The 17438-nt window shown below is 42.9% G+C and overlaps 2 protein-coding genes across 3 annotated transcripts in view; both read right to left on the reverse strand.

Annotated features, from left to right (window-relative positions):
- The window catches only part of RAB3GAP1 (RAB3 GTPase activating protein catalytic subunit 1), a 1043110-nt gene that overhangs the window by 909516 nt on the left and 116156 nt on the right, over positions 1–17438 (reverse strand). The gene's annotated exons all lie outside the window — the stretch shown is intronic.
- MGAT5 (alpha-1,6-mannosylglycoprotein 6-beta-N-acetylglucosaminyltransferase) overlaps positions 1–17438 on the reverse strand; it is a 338870-nt gene that overhangs the window by 190172 nt on the left and 131260 nt on the right. For both annotated transcript variants that reach the window (XM_050750979.1, XM_050750980.1), the window contains exon 3: positions 2906–3070. In XM_050750979.1, the coding sequence (XP_050606936.1) occupies positions 2906–3070 (165 nt within the window). The remainder of the gene's footprint in view (positions 1–2905; positions 3071–17438) is intronic.

Below are 17438 nucleotides of genomic sequence, written 5' to 3' on the forward strand. Positions count from 1 at the left end.
ATACAAAGGACTACCCACCTTCTGGGGGAAATGAAGAAGGCTGCCCAGCATATCTATATCCACTCTGACCAAGACAGTGTCTATGAAAGGGATGCCTCTGCAAGCATGCATGCGTGCGTGCACACGCGCACACACACACACACGGACCAGCTTTTGCAAACATCAGCCTGAGAGCAGACCCTGAGACAGAGAAATCACCTGATGAGACAGATGATTAAATCTAGGAAACTGGCAGCTCTCTTCTAGGTAAGAAAATGGTAGCACCTTTTTACAGACGCATGCCTTTATGATAATTTACAAATGGAAGGAGAGATGGAGCTAACACTCAGAATCTCTTCTCTACATAGCACTAGCAGATCTTAAGCATAGCTCAGCGGACTCCAGTACCAACAGTTACCCATTCCCAAGCACTTAAACTCAACAAAACCTATGAAAACACTTCTGAGAGGTGCTAAGAAGATTAAGTAAAATCATGTACACTGGAGGGTCAGGAAGAGGAACTTGTATTTACTGGACAGCTACTAAATGTTAGTTTCCTCTCCTTCCCTGCCTCCAAATTTTTTTCTGAGTCACCCCTACTTTATAGCAACTATGGTTTGTGTCATTTTATGCATGTGTATTCTTTTCCTAATTACCCAGTAAAAATCATGATGGTACGGACTGTGTCCCACACATACCTGAAAGATGAAAAGACATGCGAATGAGGTTATTCATTAAATGCGTAACTCTAAATTTGCTCCGATTTCCCAAAAAGGAAAAAAAAAACAAAAAACACAACACTCTGGTTCTTTAAATTATTATTAAAAACACAGCACCAGTGGCACATTTAGAGGAGTCCCACTCAGAGCCATTGGCTTAGAAAACATGATACTTGTTAAGCGGTAAACTAGCTCAATACATATGGCTGGTATGTTTCCAAATTTCATTTGAAAGAAGTAGTCACCAAGTCCTTCCCATTTCCTTCTTGGAGGTGCACCCACTACCCTGTGCTCTGCAGCTTAAAGCCCAGGTAGCAGTCTCTGTGAGCCTTGCAACAAACAGGACAGTCAGAGGCAGCAAGATCCCACCTTGGGGGAAAGAATGACAGGAGATGTGTTCATAGGGGCCCACAAGCCACAGGACTTCAGAGGCAGTGGGGAACAGCAAAGTTAAAGGCAGAACACTCCATTCCATCTCCAGAAATATGACACCAAACAGTGATGAACCAGATAGAGCCTTTCCAGTAGCGTTTTCTACTGGGTACAAGGGTGGCAAGTGGAGACTGAAGAGGCATGGTTCCAGTTATTAATAAGCAGCTAAACACAGTGGGAGGTTCTCTTGTCTAATTACAGAAGCTGTTGGAAACTGCAAGGAAGACAGGATTTATGGCCTAGATGACACTGCCTCAGTGTTGTAATTAAAAGTTATTTTTAATAACTTTGGTTGGATACTTTGAATTATTAGAAATATATTTTGCAATTTAAAATTTGCTAAAGGGCAAAGAACATTAAAAAGGTAATAACAACCAGCCTGCATAATGTAAAACAATTAAATGTTCTGACACTGCGAGGTGGGAAAGGAAAAGAATCTCTCCCACTTAAGTGTGTGAATTTTTACAAGCAAAAGGGAAAGGGAAATAAATAAGCTTAAAGTATATAAAACAAGATTTTTTTTAAAGCAGGAACTGATGTCAAAAGTAACCTAGTTACTTACTTTATCTATTAACCAGAGTTTGGGTACCACCCACCAAAAGTATAGACAGCTTGTTCACAACCATTCACCCAAACCACTGAATCCTAATCTTCAGGCTCTTCACTTTGTCCTGGTTCCCCAGAAAATCGTGGTCACCCTAACAAGAGCAGTCCTGGCTCAAGCACAAAGACCCAGAGGCTGACCTCAGAGCAGTGTGATGGTGGTGGGGGACTTGGAGGGAGGGTTCTAATGTGAGCTGTAGGCAACAACATGCTGCATATAATTTGGGTGTTGTTTTTAGTCAATTTTCCTTCTCTCATCCAATATTCCAGTTTCCAGAAGGGGCAAAACAAAATGCCTTCCAGTGGGAACCGCATGGTGGTGTACATGAGTGGCTACAGAATCCGCCTAGGATTAGGCAGGGGCCATTTATCTCCTAAAAGCCATTTCCATAATTTCTATTTCTCCATATATACATAGGAGGCATTTTCTGCAATGGTGGCTTTTTTTTTTTTTTTTTTTTTTTTTTTTGAGACGGAGTCTGGCTCTGTCACCCAGGCTGGAGTGCAGTGGCGCGATCTCGGCTCACTGCAAGCTCCGCCTCCCGGGTTTACGCCATTCTCCTGCCTCAGCCTCCCGAGTAGCTGGGACTACAGGCGCCCGCCACCTCGCCCGGCTAGTTTTTTGTATTTTTTAGTAGAGACGGGGTTTCACCGTGTTAGCCAGGATGGTCTCGATCTCCTGACCTCGTGATCCGCCCGTCTCGGCCTCCCAAAGTGCTGGGATTACAGGCTTGAGCCACCGCGCCCGGCCCTTTTTTTTTTTTTTAAACAACAGGGAGGAGAGAACCTATTATATGTAACAGACTTTCAAAATTGTCTGATGGGAGTATGGAGGAGGAATGAACTCTAAAAGGCATGTGCTTCTCAAATAACCTCTATATTTCATTTAATCCATGCTATGAATCTTCTCTTTACAAGTGAATTCCAGCAGCTCATTAAGAGCAAATGTGTCACAGAAACTACCAAATATTATGCATCATGATAAAACTATAAAAAGCATTTTAACATCTGCTATTAAAAAATAAATTTAGACTTCTCTTTACAATGGCCATGCTAAGTTTATAGAATTTATATTATGTGGGTTCCAGTAAGAACCACTGCTCTCCTTTATTCTCTTCTTGGTCCAAAGCAGGGTGTGACTCCATATCAGGGCAGAGAATTGATATTTTTACCTGCCACATTAATTTTCTCAAGTGCAACCAAGCTGGGAACAGCTGTGGTGGAGTTGGTTGAGTTTGTTCCGGTGCCATTGACAACAAGATTGTCCACCTTCGACTCCAACTTGCCAATGCGCTGCAAAATGTTATCTAATAACACAGCAAGGGTTTTCTTCAGATCTGTAAAAGAAAGTGCAGACAATTTTAAAATTCTATGGCCTCTGCATATCTGTCTGGCTTGCTCTCTCTTCATCATGGAGAATAAAACTTCTCAAATGTTTCTGAAGTGGTACAAAAGATCTGTCAAACCACATCTGAAAGATAACAAGGGCCATCTTCATCTGGCCCAGATCCTACTAAATACATCAGTCTGTTGCAGAATGCAAGTCTGACAATAAGTGACATGGTATAACTATTTCCAGCTACTTGGTCAACAGGGAAAACTCCTTGTTAGCATCCTGCTATAGCACTACATTGAATTCCTCCTTACAGCACCATAGTTTCTCATACAAAGCATGACACCTCAAGGGTGCAGCAAGATCCCAAAGTAGCCTTTGGATCAAGTTCGTTATTTTTCGTGTTGCATACTCTAGTATGTCCCAGTTTTTTAAAAAGTGTTCAATTCTGTTAGTTACATACACTAATACTTCATAAAAGCTACAGCCCCAGATTTTCAGGTCTGCTACACAACCCAGAATTGACTATAATCAGATTTAGGAAATATTTAAAGTAAAGATTAGAGTCATTCATTTGCTCACAAGTATTTATTAAGCTACTACTATGTGCCACATATTATTCTAGATGCTGGGGATATACTCTCATGGTTCTTACATTTAAGAGTTGGTTCCCTTTCTCACACATCTGACTACACATTAAAGAGTACTGCACTTTTCTCTGGATAAATTACAGGAACTCCTTCACCGCTATGGATGCATTTACTATTTGTAGACAAGATATTCAAAGAAAAAAAAAAAGATAAGCTTAGACTCTCTCCTCTAAAAATTCATAATCACAGAAAGATATACTGACTTGTATGTGTCAGAAAAGCAGATGGGTGACTGCATAACCATCCATGGAAATAGAATCCAGACCCATTTCTGAATTGGGAGTGGGCCAGGGGAAAAGTGCAGAGTGTGGGTAGCAGGACTGAGAAAAGCCCTGAGTTAAGACAAACGGGAAGTTGCAACCTTCCTTTCTCCTGGAAAATAGCAAACTTGTCCCTGAGCAGATGCAGTGATCTGACCATGAAATAAACACACGTGGTCACATAAACAGCACAGATCACAGCCAGCGAACCTCGTCAAAGGTGCACCAGCCTGTTCCATTATGCCCAGTGAACCAGAAGCAGATGCTGGTGCTGTGCTTCTTGTACAGTGGCAGAATCTTGAGCCAAATAAATCTCTTTTCTTTATAAATTACCCAGGCTCAGGTATTTTTCATAGCAATGCAAAATGGACAACTGTTTTATCTTCACATCCTCCCCATGAGGTAGATGTGACTCCATTTTACAGACAAGAAAACTGAGGTTCACAGATATTAAATAAGAAGCTGATAAAATGAGGGCTTGCCTCAGGACTGTTTAATTCCCTGATGTCTCAATGGGACCAATCAGAAGTCAAGAACCTGGGTAGAAAAAATAAACCAAGGGTGAAGTTCAGAGTCTTTCATCCATAACACAGCGGTTAAGGGCCTGACTTTGGAGCCAGAGTTCCTAGGTTTCAGTCCCACCTCTGGCATTCCTGTTTCCTTATCTGTAAAAGAGTGACATGAACAACACTTCAGCTTTGGGGTTGTGGAGAGGAGTTAATGAGTTAATATTTATAAAATGTTTTGAATACTGGCTGGCACATAATAAGCACTGCATAACCGCCTGTTAAATATATAAGTAAAATAAAGCCTTTCAGTGGAAAATGTTCTCATCTTTCCCAAAGAAATCTCTCCTCAGGTGATGCAAAGCTTTATTGCTTTATCCAAAGGGTCATGAGAGCACTCTCCTCTGCGGTCTGCAGTCCTACGGTCGGCATGACTCAGTCTGTCACAGGCACATCATTAGTTGGCACAGACAGCGGGAGTCGGTCACCTGTTCTGTCACTGAGTCTAATGCATCAACTGGCTCTCCAGAGTTCTGAAGAGTGCCAGAGGCCAGCCACGCAGAAGGGGGCAGTCGTGCCAGCGAGAAGGGGCAATGTTCAGTATAAAGAAATACTCCTCAGTATTTCTTTTCATTTCAGCCTCTTTGCCTAGAGCCTGTGTCATCAAGCCAGCTAGAATCCGAATACGATCTAGACAGCATTTAACTATCACCAGTAATTGTAGTTGGCCAAGCACAGAAGCCCTGGCCCTCTAGTGTGACTTAACTCAGGATTTTTCAACCTCGGCACTACTGACACTTTGGGCCAGGTAATTCTTTGTCATGGTAACTGTCCTTGCATTGTAGGATGTTTAGCAGCATCCCTGGTCTCTACTCCCTGAATGACAGCAGCAATTCTCCAGGTGTGGCAATCAAAAACGTCTGCAGACACTGCCAAATATCCCTTGGAGGGACAAAACTGCCCTCATTTGAGAACCGCTGAATTAGGTGCATTCTCTCAAACCCTCTGTATTCCCCACTGCCCTCTGTGAAGACATGGAGAGAGAACTGTGATAGAGGGCTTACAGGAAAGGAAATGCCCACTGAATGAACCTGCATCATGTGTGACTTCCATTCACTGGAGGGACTGCTACAAATACAACGGAAAGTTGCAGTGAGGGAAGTCTGCCTTCCTCCCTAAGGGAGAGCTAACAGAACATGAGCCAATGCTGATGGGCTCTCAACAGACTACTGGACACAGTCCTCAATCCATTGTTACTGGTGATAGTCATTAGTGGAGCATACTCTAGGTAGGATACGAAGTTGTCACACTTATAATTAAGAAGATATTCTCCCTCAGTTCTCAAATTACAGTGACCAGTAAATACGACTGACCTACTATTTCTTGTTGACCCCATCTGCCAAAGATTGACCTTCTGTGACTGTGTGACATGGAGTGTAAAAGGGGATTCATGATGAGGAGGAGGGATCACCATCACCACAGCCACCCTGATATCACCTCCTCTACTTACTTAACTTTCTATATGCCAGGCAGTGTGCTGAGCACTTTAAATGAACTAATTCATTTAATCCTACCAAGACAATCTGAGGAGCATATGATCATCCCTATGCCCCTCTTACAAATAAATCACAGCACAGAGAGGCTAAATAATTTAGCAGAGGTGATTACAGACCCAGGACTCAAACCCAGTCTGGTTCCAGGGCTGATGGCTCTTACCCACCATGCTGCACTGTCTCTTAAGAACTACAACGGACCTGTCCACCAGCAAGCATCTCTGACTTGCTTCCCCTGAATCTACTTGTTAGAGAATAACCTCTGGGATTTTGCCATGTGTTCGTGGGAAAACATATACCAACCACTCTTAAGACTCACTCATGCCCCTGTCCTGTGGCAACTCTGGTCACCTGACCCAGTATCACTAAACATCCACCAGCTGACACTGGCAACTACCAAATACATCAAGTGATCCAAGATTTTTTTAAAATTAAGACTATTTCTATATCTTCTCCCTTAAAATGAAGATGGAATATAAGGCTACTAAAAACCTTGAATTCTCTAAGCACTTTACCTGGGGAGGCATGTTTTCTCTCCCAATATGAAAGAAAAAAGTTCATTTTTAACTCAAGCAGCTACCCAAGTCACCATTTCAAAGCAGCCAACCCAAGATTAAGGATGTTCTTAATAAAAAACAATGACAGAGATGACGCCAAGCCCTTATCTGTATCATTATACAGTGCTTGGCACATTAAGTATGTGTTATGTAAGTAAACAAATGAATGAATGAAACAAACTATAGTACTCTCACAAATAAGGCTCAGTAAATTATACGTTTCCAGGCAATGAAATTATTTTGCACCTTGTATTTTACTGTTAAACCTCCAAAAACTGTTAACAGTTTTATCACAATTTTAAAGAAATAACAGGCTGACATGATGGCTCATGTCTGTAATCCCAGCACTTTGGGAGGCCGAGACAGGTGGATCACCTGAGGTCAGGAGCTCGAGACCAACCTGGCCAACATGGTGAAACCCCGTCTCTACTAAAAATACAAAAATTAGCTGGGCGTGGTGGCATGTGCCTGTAGTCCCAGCTACTCGGAAAGCCGAGGCAGGAGAATCACTTGAACCCGGGTGGCGGAGGCTGCAGTGAACGAAGATCGTACTGCTACACTCCAGCCTGGGTAACACAGCCAGAGCAATACTCCATCTAACATAACATAACATAACATAACATAACATAACATAACATAACATAACATAACATTATTTTTTTTGTTTGTGTTTTAATCTTTTTTTTTTTTTTTTTTTTTTGAGATGGAGTCTTGTTCTGTGGCCAAGGGTGGAGTGCAGTGGCACGATCTCAGCTCACTGCAACCTCCGTCTCCTGGATTCAAGCGATTCTCCTGCCTCAGCCTCCTGAGTAGGTGGGATTACAGGCACCACCACGCCCAGCTAATTTTTGTAGTTTTAGTAGAGACGGGGTTTCACCATGTTGGTCAGGCTGGTCTCGAACTCCTGACCTCATGATCCACCCGCCTCAGCCTCCCACAGTGCTTGGATTACAGGTGTGAGTCGCCGCGCCGGTCTGTTTGTGTTTTAATCCTAATGGTAACCCTTTTATTCACTACAACTGTACAAAGAATTTCTATAGTTTAATAAAAATGAAAGAACAATATTACTCCAAATTCTTGTATAATATTTTAATATTTCATTGTGTCTTATAGTTATTATAGCCATGAGTCCTCAGCAAGATTATCATTTTCAATTACTAATGAGCTTTTAAAATTTTGTTTGTGGTTCAAAGCCTTCACAATAAAAATTTAATCCCAACATTACTACTGCAATTCTGCATTCCTAAAACTTACTGTACATGATGAAGATGAGATCAAAGTAGTTGAAAAACATTTAAAATGTCTCTCTAGGGAAAGCAGGCTTTGGTTTCTATCATGCCGGCATTCTTTGATAAATGGTAAGGTCGATTAAACTGCACTGGAACAGGTTATTTGACAGCTTCTGTTAAGTTTTCATTTCCAGGAAGCCATGGCATTAATGGGTAAGAAGTGACTGGAAGGGGCTGACAGACACATCCTTGAGCAGACAGCCAAGGAGCTATAACTGCAAATCACACTTTTCTCCATCTCTGGAATTCAGGGAGATGGATGGATCTCAATAGAAAGGAGGGCCCTACTGGTGGAATAAGGTTTATAGATCTATCAGCTAATAATGTGAGACTGCGAGGTAAACCTTCATTTCCCAGATCATCAAAATCAATCCATATTTCAGGAATTATCAAAAACGGCCATGCTTGGGAGCTACGCTGCCCACCACCCCATTTTTCCTGGAACATGCTTCTAAAGCAGTGGTTCTTAGCCCTGCTGTGCATCAGACTCACTTTGTGCAGAGTTACCAGGTTGCAACTTCAATGCACTAAATCCAGATCTGCAGAGTCCATCAAGGATTGGGGCACAGCCAAGGTTGAGATCTACTGTGAAGGTGCAGCTGCCATGATACTATGGCACAAAACCAACTATGCAATGAGCAAGGTCTTATATCTGAACTGCCAAAAATAATTTACGTCTGTGCCTGCTCCTAAATCAAATCCCTTTTCACCATGGCTGCCCGAGAGGCAGAGCATGAACAACAGAGCCACAGAGCAGCTTCACTTGCTGCTCTGGAGAAACCGGCAAAGACGGGGCGTTAATGAGAAAGGAAGGTGCTAATGAAAAAAGAATTAACCTCAACCTCTTACTTCCATTGACTGTCAGGAATGTCAAGTTTCATCAATTATATATTTTTAAATTAATTTTAGAGTGACCTTTCCACAGAAAGATAATAGAGTTACAGTAATGACCCAAATAGAGTCCATTTATTATGTACAAGGACATTCAAAGCAGTGTTATTTATAAAATAGTGTTATTACAGATAAGAACTGGAAATTACCCAAACACACAACAAAAAGATTAAATTACATTATGTCAGCCATTCATAAGATAGAATAAATCACTAGACTGTAAACTTAGGGAGGGCAGAGACCAAGTCTGCTTGTCATCTCTGTTTATGGCCACTAGCTATTAATATCAGGAGTTCAATAAATATTTGTTAAGTGGACGGATAAAAAAGGAAAAGTGTACAGTCATCAAAAATACCTAATGGCATAAGGAAATGCAGTATCTTAATTTAAAAAAAGGCATATATTCATGTACATATAGACATATATACACACACGTATGTATCACTTTTTTTTAAAAGAAAAAAGAGAAATCAATCTTACTGGGTAAGATCTGCACTTAGAGGTAATATTTATTCTTTATTCATCTCCATACTGCCTCATATGCTCTAATTTTACATAAAAATTCACATTATTTTCAAAGTCACAAAGGCATTAAGTGTTATTTTAAATATATATACATAGTACATGAATTGTACTCTTAAGAATCAAAGATAGCCGGGTGCAGTGGCTCAAGCCTGTAATCCCAGCACTTTGGGAGGCCCAGACGGGCGGATCACGAGGTCAGGAGATTGAGACCATCCTGGCTACCATGGTGAAACCCCGTCTCTACTAAAAAATACAAAAAACTAGCCGAGTGTGGTGGCGGGCGCCTTAGTCCCAGCTACTCGGGAGGCTGAGGCAGGAGAATGGCGTGAACCCGGGAGGCGGAGCTCGCAGTGAGCTAAGATCCGGCCACTGCACTCCAGCCTGGGCGACAGAGCGAGACTCCGTCTCAAAAAAAAAAAAAAAGAACAAAAAAAGAAATCAAAGATAGTGCCACAGTACCCTAAAGTCACGTAAGGCATTACCCACCAGAAACATCTTAGTGACCCTTACTGCCTTATCTCATTTGAATTTTAAAGCCACATGTTGGATAATTTGCCTGCTCCTGAACTGACAAAGGTGGCTTCCACCCTGCAGTGGTCCCAGGCAGCAGATTCTGGACACAAAAGGGCATACAACAATTATCACACAGTCAAAGAGCAGCCCAGATGCTCGGCAACACTGACTAGCCTTCTCTTCTGAGTTAGAACTACAGATTTAAGATTTCACCAGAACTTCTGCCCAGAAGCAAATGTTTTTCCTAAGGTGATGCAGAGGGTGTCATTACTATCGAGGAAATTTCCATGCATTGGAATCTGGTAAAGGATCCTATCTAGGCCTGTTGATGATATTAAGTGCTTTATGGAATCTGTTAACATCCAGAATAGAGTTCTTAGGCTATTCGCTGAATTTTCCTAACATGTAGCCAGCTGCATGGAATAGAAACAAAGACTTGTAGCCTTTTTTATAGAAAAGGTAAGGAATCAGAAGTGCTGAGAGGTCAAGCCTATTGTCATCCATTGTCCTCACCTGACACCAGGGCCCGCACCTTCTTGGAAAGGGTGGCCTTGTACACTACTCCTTCCTGCTCACTGTACCATGCCAGAAACACCACCACCACCAATGCCCTGGTTAGATACAAAGGTGAACTTGGCCACACCCAGCTTATCTTACAGCCCACAGAGGAAAACTGTATCTTTTGAAGAGGGCAATGACAACCACATCTCCTAGTTTAGGAGGGTGGTGGCAAGCCTCACCTCTTCTGAAACAGAGCATATTTCCTCTCACATCTGGTCAGGCTCTACCCCTGTAAAGGCTAAGAACAGCTGCATAAACAGGTTGCTGAAGCCGTGTGTTCAAACGAATGATCAATGTCAGATCTACATGAACAGTTATGGCTGGGTGGTAACAGATGCAGGTACATATTCAAGTCAGAGTTAGTGATAACTAATAGGAAAGAATGCACTTTGATTAAGTACTAGTTGGGCACAGTGGCTCACACCTGCAATCCCAGCACTTCGGGAGGCTGAGGTGGGAGAATCACTTGAGGCCAGGAGTTTGAGACCAGCCTGGGCAAGACAGTGAGATTCCATCTTTAGATAAAATAACTTTTTTGTTTTAAAGTAGCCTAGCGTGGTGGCACGTGCCTACACTCTGGAGGCTGAGGTGGGCATAAGGCTTGAGTCTGGGAGGCGGAGGTTGCTAGAGCCATGATCACACTACTGTACTTCAGCCTTTGTGACACAGCAAGACTATCTCCAAAACAAGACAAAACAAAAATAAAACAAAAACACCAAAAAAAAAAAAAAGTACAAGAATAATTTAAGTCAATCTAAGTGCCTAAATAAACTTTGTCATTTGTAATCCTCACAACAAGCCTATGAGATTAAGTGATATTATACTGTGTGTTTTACAAAAGAGGAAGTAAGCTTTAAGATGATCGGTGACTTGTTCAAGGTCACACATCAGTAAGGAACACAACGTGTTCCATCCCTCCAACAGAAACACTAACTACCTTCCAGAATAAACAATAGTTTCCATGTCAGGATCATGCATAATAGCTACTTGGAGCCTCTTAGATGCAGAGCCCATAGGGAATTTCTTCTCATTTCCTGCTTCACTAAAAACATTATTGTGATTTTCAAATGAGTCCCAGCTGTAACTGTACCACACAGAACATCACAGAGTTTCGCCAAGGGCTGCTGCTATTCATTCATGGCTCCTACTATGCGCCAGGCAGAAGGTACTAAGTTCCGGGGCACAGCAGGGAACAAAACAGACCAAAGTCCCTGCTCTTTCAGAACTTACATTGTAAGCGGGAGAGACATACGATCAGCTCATACAACAAATACTTGATTCTAAGTAGCTTGAGTGTTATAAAGAATGAGAGTAACAGTGGGCTTGGGCCCTCCTGTGAAGGAGGGAAGGCTAACTTCTCTGAAACAGAAGGAATGGGCATGGCTGTGTTCTAACAAACTTTATTTACAAAGAAAGAAGGAAGATAGGAAGGCGTGGGGAAGAGCAAATGCAGAGGCGCAGAGACAGGTGAATGCTCAGCCACCATGCAACAGTCTTGTCCTAGAAGACAGCCACCATGCCTTAGTAGACTTGAGAGGGTGTGGAGCTTTTTAGGGTGTCCGCAGCAGCATGAGGTCTGCCCAAGCACTTCTGACAGCAAAAGAGCACCAGGACACAGTTGGGAAGAAGCAGAGGGTCATAGAGAGCTATGGCAGCCAGGTAAGACAAGGGACATTCTGAGCCTTATCGTTTGAACATGGCAATGGCAGACTCCAACCCTACACATGTGCGTGCAATCCCTCCTCAATCCAGACTTGAAGTAGTGGTGCTGCATGAAAGAAAGGGTCTTAATGACTGAGGAGTAGAAGAATGAGCCCCTTATTCTGAGTTTACTTCTCCTGTCTAAAACATTCCCAAGGTCTTCCTCAGACCTTTTGACTGGCCTGGGTGTGCTTGTGAACTTGGCCTGACTTTGATGAGGATACTGGGCAGGCTGGACTCTACCACAGGATGGCTGGAGAAGTCCCAAGCCACAGAGAGGCCCATTTTTAGGTTCCAAGCTTTTTAAACCAAAAAGCCCTTTCTTTAATCACATCAGCCACGTCACCATAGAGTAACTAAAGCCTTCTCAGACACACCAAACAGCCCAGCTATTTTTTCCCCTACCAGTTTCACTCCAAGAACAGTGCATTTCCCTCAAGGGCAGGGAATTTCTACTTTGGCAACAGTGGTTTTCCACATTATCCCACAATAGTCCCAGTCCTCAAAAAAAAATAAAGACAGAAAGAAAAAAAGAAACGATTCCTATTCCTTGACCATATTTCCCTATTTGTAGGAAGAGAGACACAAAAGAAAAGTGAGGGAAAAAAAAAAAACAAAACTAAAAAACCCTTTACATGCTTGCATCTTTAATGAAATCCAACCTGTTTTTATTCCTTTTTCACAAGAGAGGTGGAAGGCAACACTTGCAAAAGCTCTCATTCCAATCTCAGAACATTATCTGGATCTGCAACACACAGCAGCTGCTAACCTTTCAGAGCAATCTTCAGCAGTCCTAAATGGTGTTAACATACAGCATCCCAAGCCAATGAGGGCCAATCAGAAGCCCACTTGCAGTTACCTCTCCACTGCCCCCAACCAGCAACCAAAAGCCCTGTGCTGGTTCTCCAACCCCGGTGTATGCCTCCTTAAGGAGAAAACTTCCTTCCTCCCACAGAGAAAGCAGTGAACTATAGGGTGAGGTCGAGGTCTGGTTTCCGCATAAGAACATCCATATTGATACCAGAAGCCACAGCCTACAGGGCTCTGCATGAGCTGCTGGCCTCTCACCGCCTCAAACACCTTCCATGCCACTCCTTGCTCACTTTGTTTTAGCTACAGTGGCCTCCCTTCTACCCTGGAGTGCATATGCTGGCCTTAGGGCCTAGCACACACCATGCCTTCTCCCTGGCATGCTCTGCCTCCACCTCTTTCTTTCCACTGTACCTGGCTGCTCCTTGGTGTCATTTGGTTAAAAGTTACCTCCAGAGAGAGAGGTGACCTTCCAGTGCAAAGTAGCCCCTCAGATATTTTTTATTATTTATTTATTTATTTATTTTTTGAGACGGAGTCTCCCTCTGTCGCCCAGGCTGGAGTGCAGTGGCACAATCTTGGCTCACTACAAGCTCCGCCTCCCAGGTTCACACCATTCTCCTGCCTCGGCCTCCCGAGTAGCTGGGACTACAGGCGCCCGCCACCATGCACCAAAAAAAAAAAAAAAAATACTACTTTTTTTGTATTTTTAGTAGAGATGGGGTTTCACCATGTTAGTCAGGCTGGTCTCGATCTCCTGACCTTGTAATCCACCCGCCTCGGCCTCCCAAAGTGCTGGGATTACAGGCATCAGCCACCATACCTGGCCACCCCTCAGATATTTTAAATCCTATCCCCATTTTTCTTCCTGGAATGTACTCTGCTATCTGACTTTCTCTTGTTTATTATTTCTTCCTTCCAAAGATAACAAAGCATCTATGAGAGCAGGGCCTTTGTCCATCTGTTTCTCACTGTATGCACAAAATGTGGGGGATAGTCCAGCCAATGACAGACATTTCCTGAAGGACCAGGCTTGAAAAACAGAAGCCAAAGGGCCAGTCTAGGACTAAAAAGCTCAGGGAACCAGGAGACAGGCAGAAGGTAGGGAAGAGCAGGCACACAGAACCGGGAGGTCAAGGAGGAATCAGGCAGCAGGCAAGTGGGATGGGGGTCAGCAGAGAGAAACTGGGAGCCCACAGCTGTTTGAGCCTGAGCTGGCAGCTTTTCTAGGACAGTGCCCCAGCCCAGAGAAGCCAGGGTTAACAAGGTGTGGATGGACCATGAAGGGAAATGTCACCTCGCCTCAGGTTTCCATTACTGTTCATTAGAGAACACAAGTGGACCGGGTCTGTCCAGTTAGATAAGAGGTATCACTAGGGATCAGAATTTGGGTCAGGCTGTTGGAGACAGAGATCAATTCACCTCAGAAACAAGAATTGCATTGACTCGGGTGAGTGGCACCATCCATGACACAATTCCCGAGACGTCACTGGCAGGCATGGCCCCTGCCACACTGGCTGGGAGATGCAGAGGGCTCTCCTCTGCTGACCTGCAGAGGGCTCTGGCTCTATACTTGCCTGGGAGGCAAAAGCCAACACACTCCTCTCTAGACTGACAGAGTAATACACAGAAAAGCCCTCCACACTCCAATAACAAATGCACTGAATGTTCCACACGGGCTGCCCAGGAGATCTTCCAAGTATCACTTTGGAGTTGCCAAATCCCAAAGAAGTCCAGAAGTCTCTTTTAAAATCACCAAAACAAGGATGGGTTGGGGCAGGGAAGATATTCTTCAAGTTCTATTATTGAGTACTAGTCACAAGCCACACTAACAGCCAACAATAAGCACACAATGTCAGGCACCTGACACACAGCACCTTGCTCATGTCTCACAGTCCTTGGTGAGAGGCACTGACACCCCACTTTCAAGCAGTTTTGTGCTTCTAGGGCCTAAGTCATGCAGGCAGGATGTGGCAAAGACAAACCAGTTGGCTCCAAAACCCATGCTCCTAACCACTACAACTCTCGACCTGCCACTTAGAAGAAGCATTTTCAGAGGCTAGAGAAATGCTGCATTTATATATGTGCACCTTAACACAAGCATGAAAGAGACTTGGGACACACACATACCCACAAAATCCAGTAGATAGAGAGACTCACCAAGAGACTATCTAAGTCAGAGACTGATAAACATTTTTGGTAAAGAACCAGACAGTAAATATTTAGGCTTTGCAGTCTGTATGACAACTACTCAACTCTGCCATTATAGTGCAAAAGCAGCCACAGACTGCATGTAATCAAATGGGCATGGCTTTCTTTACAAACACAGGTATCAAGGAAGACTTGGCCCATAGGCCATGGTTTGATGACTCTGCCTTAGACCATGGGAGTCCTGGGAAGTAGCTGAATCAATAAGGAACTTGATCAGATGAGTATTTAGAATAACTATGGTGACTGCTGATCGATGGATTCAGAATGTTTCAGATGTATTATGAAATAAATACTGGAATTATCATGTTTATCTGTTATTGCATTTGTTACAAACAAGTGGGAGTGGAGGTGTTCCAATTTTAGAGCACAGTTCATAGTTCACCGAGCCCTGCTGCCCTGGAATCTCTAACCAGAAAATTCTAATAAATAAGCAATCATCTAAAATCAGCTACTACAATCCCTCAAATACCTACTGTAGACCCATTTATCCTGAGAGCCTCTGATTATACCAATATGGGGATGAGAGAAAGAAGGAATTTTTTTCTTCATTTTGCTGGATTCATTTAAACCAGACACAAATCCCAGCCATACAGGATCAACTCTTCACTCTTTCAAAGCAGATGTGTAGGCAGTGCACTGCACATAGGTTGCATTTATGGCAAAAAAAAAAAAAAAGAGACTGCAAACTAATGGCCCATGCATCCCCAACACCGTTCTGCCAGCCCAGCTACACTACTAAGAATCCTACATTCTCTGGACCACCATGTGACATTAACTGCCAGGGCTGCCTGCATGTCACACAATGTTACTGATACTGACAGATTCCAAGGGAAACATATGTCATCAGAATGGCTCTCCAGCTTCTAGGACTGGCCCTGGACTATACTAATCCCTAGTACGATCCTCTCATTCAATCCACATTGTTGGTGCCAGAACTGGAAACCAGGGGTAACACTAGGCTTTTAAGTTTAAAATAACTAAAATCAGGCCATGCACGGTGGCTCACACCTATAATCCCAGCACTTTGGGAGGTCGAAGCAGGTGGACCACCTGAGGTCAGGTGTCCGAGACCAGCCTGGCCAACATGGTGAAACCCCGTCTCTACTAAAAATACAACAAGCAGCTGGGCGTGGTGGTGTGTGCCTGTAATCCCAGCTACTCTGTAGGCTGAGGCTTGAACCTGGGAGGCGGAGGTTGCAGTGAGCCAAGATCATACCATTGCATTCCAGCTTGGGCAACAAAGCAAGACACTATCTCAGAAACAAACAAAAAACCTAAAACCAGTTATCTGCTTGATAACATCCTTTAAAAGATGATGTCAGATGGCGTTTGTGGTTTCCACTCTTAGTACAGTTCTCCAAGGTGGCAGGAAGGAGACAATTATCACATGTCTAAAGACATTTTGACTGTCACAACTAGGGAGCTGTTACTGGCATCTAGTGGGTAGAGACCCCAGAGATGCTGCTGAAATCCTATCCACAATCAAGACCTATTTAGACCAAAATGTCAGTAGCACCAAATGAGACACCGTGTCTTAGGAGGATCTCACCATGTGATAACCCCCAATACCTCAAGCACATGCATACAAATCCAATTAAATTCCAGAAACTCAGCTCCCAAAACCACTTTGATATGTTAAAGTTGATTAGAAGAAAGAGAAAACTAGCAGTGTGAGTTAGAGTTGCTCATGTGACCTGTTTGATTGTTTCTTTGTTGTTTTTGAGAAAAAGAAATTATTTTGCTAAGGTTCATCTACAAAAGTAAGTTGGAATGAATAATTTCTATAGTTTCTTTGAGATGCAAAGTCCTATGATTACAAGCATATAGGGTGGCTGAAATTCTAACAGCCTATTCTGAGATTTTTTTGTAACTTAAAAAATAATATCTCTGTGAGGCTGAAAAGCTAAGACCAAATTATTGTCCTTAAGTAGGGAAGCCTTCCCTATGAGATTTTTAGCAGTACACAAGAAATAAAAACAGCCAAAACAACTGGAGAAATTTAAAGCCTACAAATTTGCTATTTGTGGAGCTGCTGCTTGGCCATAGAAAAGGTTTGACAGACTAAGAGAAACAAGAGAAAATTACCACTGAGCTGTAACTCTTTCCCTTCAAAGCTGTAACATGAAATGCATACAACCAGAAACTTTAAAACTGTACCTGTGTTACCTGCTACGTTATATACATTGGTAACACTAATGGTGACAATCAACTTTATTTTCTGTTGGTTTATCTCAACTACTCTGGAAAAGTTACAAAAGTGTGAGTCGATGAGCAATTTTAAAATGCAACTCTAGGAAAAACTACCTAGTTGTTTTTCAGTGTAAGTTCCCACAGTCGAATCCCAT

This window comes from Macaca thibetana, chromosome 12 (assembly GCF_024542745.1).
Source record: "Macaca thibetana thibetana isolate TM-01 chromosome 12, ASM2454274v1, whole genome shotgun sequence".
NCBI classification, from domain to species: domain Eukaryota; kingdom Metazoa; phylum Chordata; class Mammalia; order Primates; family Cercopithecidae; genus Macaca; species Macaca thibetana.